We start from the raw sequence: 3,790 nt of genomic DNA on the forward strand, positions 1-3,790 counted from the left end.
GAAATTGTTGGTTTCTTTCCTAGAGAAAGAAGAGATGTTTCACAACAGGGTTACAAATGTAAGTATAACATAGAATTATATAGCAAACCAAAAGAGAAGTATTTCTTCAGCTGACATGAATGTATTTTAGAAATATTTATGTATAAATATGTATCTAGTCTATTGCATTCTCATATCATTTTTTCCACATATAATCAAGAAAAAATCTATTCATCTTTCACCTAGTTCATTTCTCATTTTCAGATACATTGTTATAAGTAGGATTATATGCCAATTGATGATAATTTTCTTTAAATATTACCAAAATAATCTGTAGTTGAAGGTAAAGCTAAAAATCCATTATCTTTGACCACCTCTGGATACCCCAAGAAAATAATGTTTAAAGAATTTTTTTAAGTATAAAACCACAACAAACCATGAGAAAGAAGACAACACTAATAAAGTTTTAGACTTTCTACAGCTGACATTTTCAGTATCTAAATGAATGCTGTTTGCAACCTAGAATTCTATATCCAGCCAAAATATCAACCAAATATGAGGGTAGATGGAAACCATTTTCAAACATGTAAGATTTTAAATTTATCTACCACAAACTTTCAGTAATGTACTAGAGCATGTAGTCTGCTAAAACAAGAGATTAAGTTAAGAAAGAAGACAATACAGGATCCAGAAATCACAGGATCCAACACCAGAGAGAGGTTGAAGGAATCTTCAGAATGATTGCAAAGGGTAATCCCCAGATGACTGCTGTGAACAATGACAAGAAATTAAATAATACAGACTGGAGAGGGTTAGAAAGCCCTGGGAAAGACAGACTACTTGAAGTATTTAAGTATGTGAAGAGATTTACATATCCAGGGTAACATTTGGGGATAATTTATTATTTTGTATTCAGAAACTAAGAAAAGGGTTTTTTTTATTTTTTAAATGAGACAATTGCAAAAAGTATCATAGAAGGATAGTGGTGAAGGGTGTAGGCTCTTGGTCAGGTGCTGTGGCTCATGCCTATAATCCCAGCACTTTGGGAGACCAAGGATGCTGGATCACTTGAGACCAGAAGTTCGAGACCAGCTGCCTGGGCAACATGGTGAAACCCCATCTTTACAAAAACTACAAAAAATTATCCAGGTGTGGTGGCATCTACCTACAGTCCCAGATACTCAGGAGGCTAAGATGGGAGGATCACCTGACCCCAGGGAAGTTGAGGTTGAAATGAGCCAATGAGCCATGACCACACCATTGCACTCCAACCTGGGTGACAAAGTGAGACCCCCAACTCAAACAAAAAAAAAATAGTGTAGGCTTTTGAACCAGGCTCTTTAGGTTCAAACTGGCTCTGCCACATATGCTTTATTCTCCTCAAATTTAAAAGACATAATATTAATAGTACTTATATTGTCATATTGAGTAATCTATGGATAATCTATGGACATCTCTAAGAACAATGTCTATCTACAACACAAGAAAGAGCTCAATATACAGTAGTAATTGCAGTGTGTTTCATGGCTCCACAATATGCAGCATGTATACAGTCAAAATAATATAAAACCAAACATTCAAAAACTAAAATTACAATAATACTGATGCAGATAGATGGAAAGATGTTTATGGTGAGTGGAAAGGATGTGTGTGGAAGTAAAGGTATTCTCAATATCCATTATTTGATAATACCTAAAAGTGAAAACCTCCAAAATATAATAGAGGCATGTTATTTAGAAGTGCAAATGAGACTACTAGAAGAATTAGCTTGATGAAGTAAAAATGGCTCCCCTTTGAAAGAAGTCATGGGTAGAAAAAGGCACAATTTTTTTCTTACAAAATAGTATTTGACTCCTTAAACTCAGTGTGTACAGATTTTAAACATTAAAACCAGAGTTAAAACAAAAAAGCCACCTGTATGTAATTCCAAATCAAAAGCAATTTATAAAGCAGAACACAGAAGAGAATGGAGACAGCTTCGCTACCTGCAGAGACTAATACAAATTGCATAACCATATCCTTTCAGGGATAGCAATTAAGCTCTTTTAATGGATGTTTCTTGTACATGTCATTTTAGAAAACATCTGAACCCAACTGTCAGCCTTATTCTCTAGCAGGACTTCCCCTGGCTCTCCGTGTCACTGTAACAGGTGAATAACTAAGAAAAAAGTGGTCTGTAGACTCCTGTTTATAATGGCATCTAGGGTCCTGGAGCTAGGCTGACAGATGCTCCTCCAGAAGGTTAATGAGATAAAGGTTCCTCCAGCTGTCCCTTAAGCAGAGATTACACCTGAGGGAAAGACAAGCAGATTATTCCAGAAACAGACACTGCTACCTGTTCTTCATAAATTAACATCCTCATAAAGGTAAACCGAGAAGGTTATCCTCTATCATCTGGTATCAGTATTTAATTATTTTTCACATTTCTGTTACTTTTTAATGAGATTTGAGGTTGTTCTGTGATTGTTATCAGAATTACCAATGCAAAAAAGCCAGAATGTATTTGGAAACTAGGAGAGCTATTTTTGTTTTTTGGATTTTTCTCCAAGTTCAAGGAACCAAAGGTAAGTTATGTAAATGTTTATTTTTAAATTGCTTATTTATAAAATCTACTTATAGAAGTGAACATTTAGAACCAACAAGGCCACCAATTTATCTCACGGGCTAGTATATAGTAGGCCTTGAATAAATATTGCTTGCTTGATTGAATAATTATCAGAAATGATTTTCACTTGATTTAATATTTACTACATGATCTTAAGTGCAGTGAATATTAACAAAATAGGAGAGATGAATGCATCCTATTTGCTGTTCTAAAACATTCATTGAAAATTCCTATTATTAATGCAAATAACATTAGTAGATCCATGAAACTGACTCCATTTATCCACCAAAACTCAATAAATAAAACCTAAAGGTAAAATTAATGTTTCAAGTCATTTATGGTCAGACAAAGAAAAGTATTTCTTACCTTCTCACAATGAAATCATGAGTTGCCTTCCCTTAGAAAATAGCAAGTGTTCTTCATCTTCAGGGTTTATGATGAAAACCAACTTTGAAATTTGGTTGTTTTTGAAGTTGTACGCGTAAAAGTACTTGGCAGTGTATGTTCTTATGGCAAATCTGCATCTGAATATGAAATTAAAATAAGCCACAAGCAGGATGTTTTAAGAAAAATATGTTTAAAAAAAAGAAAAAAAAAAACCTGTTGGAGAAAGTGTGACTTTTTTATACAAGGATAAGCCTAACTATTATAATATACTCAATCTTTTTAAGACATTTGAAGTCAATAAGGTTAAAGTTTTCTTTAAGGATGCCATAGCTTCAAGATGATAAACATTTTAACTAAAGTATTAGTTTGGAATATCCATGAAAAAGTAAAATTAACAGTCATTGCATGTGTAAGTCACAAAATAACTGTGATTCCATCAGTTATTTTATATGAAACTTCTCAGTGGTTGCATTTGGAGGGAGAAAAAAATTTCTGGGAAAGATTTCTTCGTGTTTTGTCACGTGTAAACAATAGTGAAAGAAGCAAAAGTGTATTCACTTTTTCATTAAATTATCAATTATATATAAATGTTTACATTTATAAAATCATTTTAATTAGAAATAATGAGATTTTGGTATATTCTGAACTGAATCTGATGAAGTAGACCAATTTGAGTATTTCATAGATTTGATCAAGCAATGCAGCTGTGTTAGATTTTTTGTTACATTAGTACTGTAAATTTAACTATTTTTTCTATTTTTATATATTACATATCAGCTATTATACACAATTCCAAATATATATAATTATATATAACAT

General features: G+C 32.6%; 1 protein-coding gene across 2 annotated transcripts in view; it reads left to right on the forward strand.

Moving 5' to 3' along the window:
- Positions 1–2,286: 2,286 nt before the first annotated feature.
- The window catches only part of IMPG1 (interphotoreceptor matrix proteoglycan 1), a 152,139-nt gene continuing 150,635 nt past the window's right edge, over positions 2,287–3,790 (forward strand). For both annotated transcript variants that reach the window (XM_011942932.1, XM_011942933.1), the window contains exon 1: positions 2,287–2,543. In XM_011942932.1, the coding sequence (XP_011798322.1) occupies positions 2,477–2,543 (67 nt within the window). In that variant the 5' untranslated portion in view covers positions 2,287–2,476. The remainder of the gene's footprint in view (positions 2,544–3,790) is intronic.

This window comes from Colobus angolensis, unplaced genomic scaffold (genome assembly GCF_000951035.1).
Source record: "Colobus angolensis palliatus isolate OR3802 unplaced genomic scaffold, Cang.pa_1.0 Scaffold213, whole genome shotgun sequence".
NCBI classification, from domain to species: domain Eukaryota; kingdom Metazoa; phylum Chordata; class Mammalia; order Primates; family Cercopithecidae; genus Colobus; species Colobus angolensis.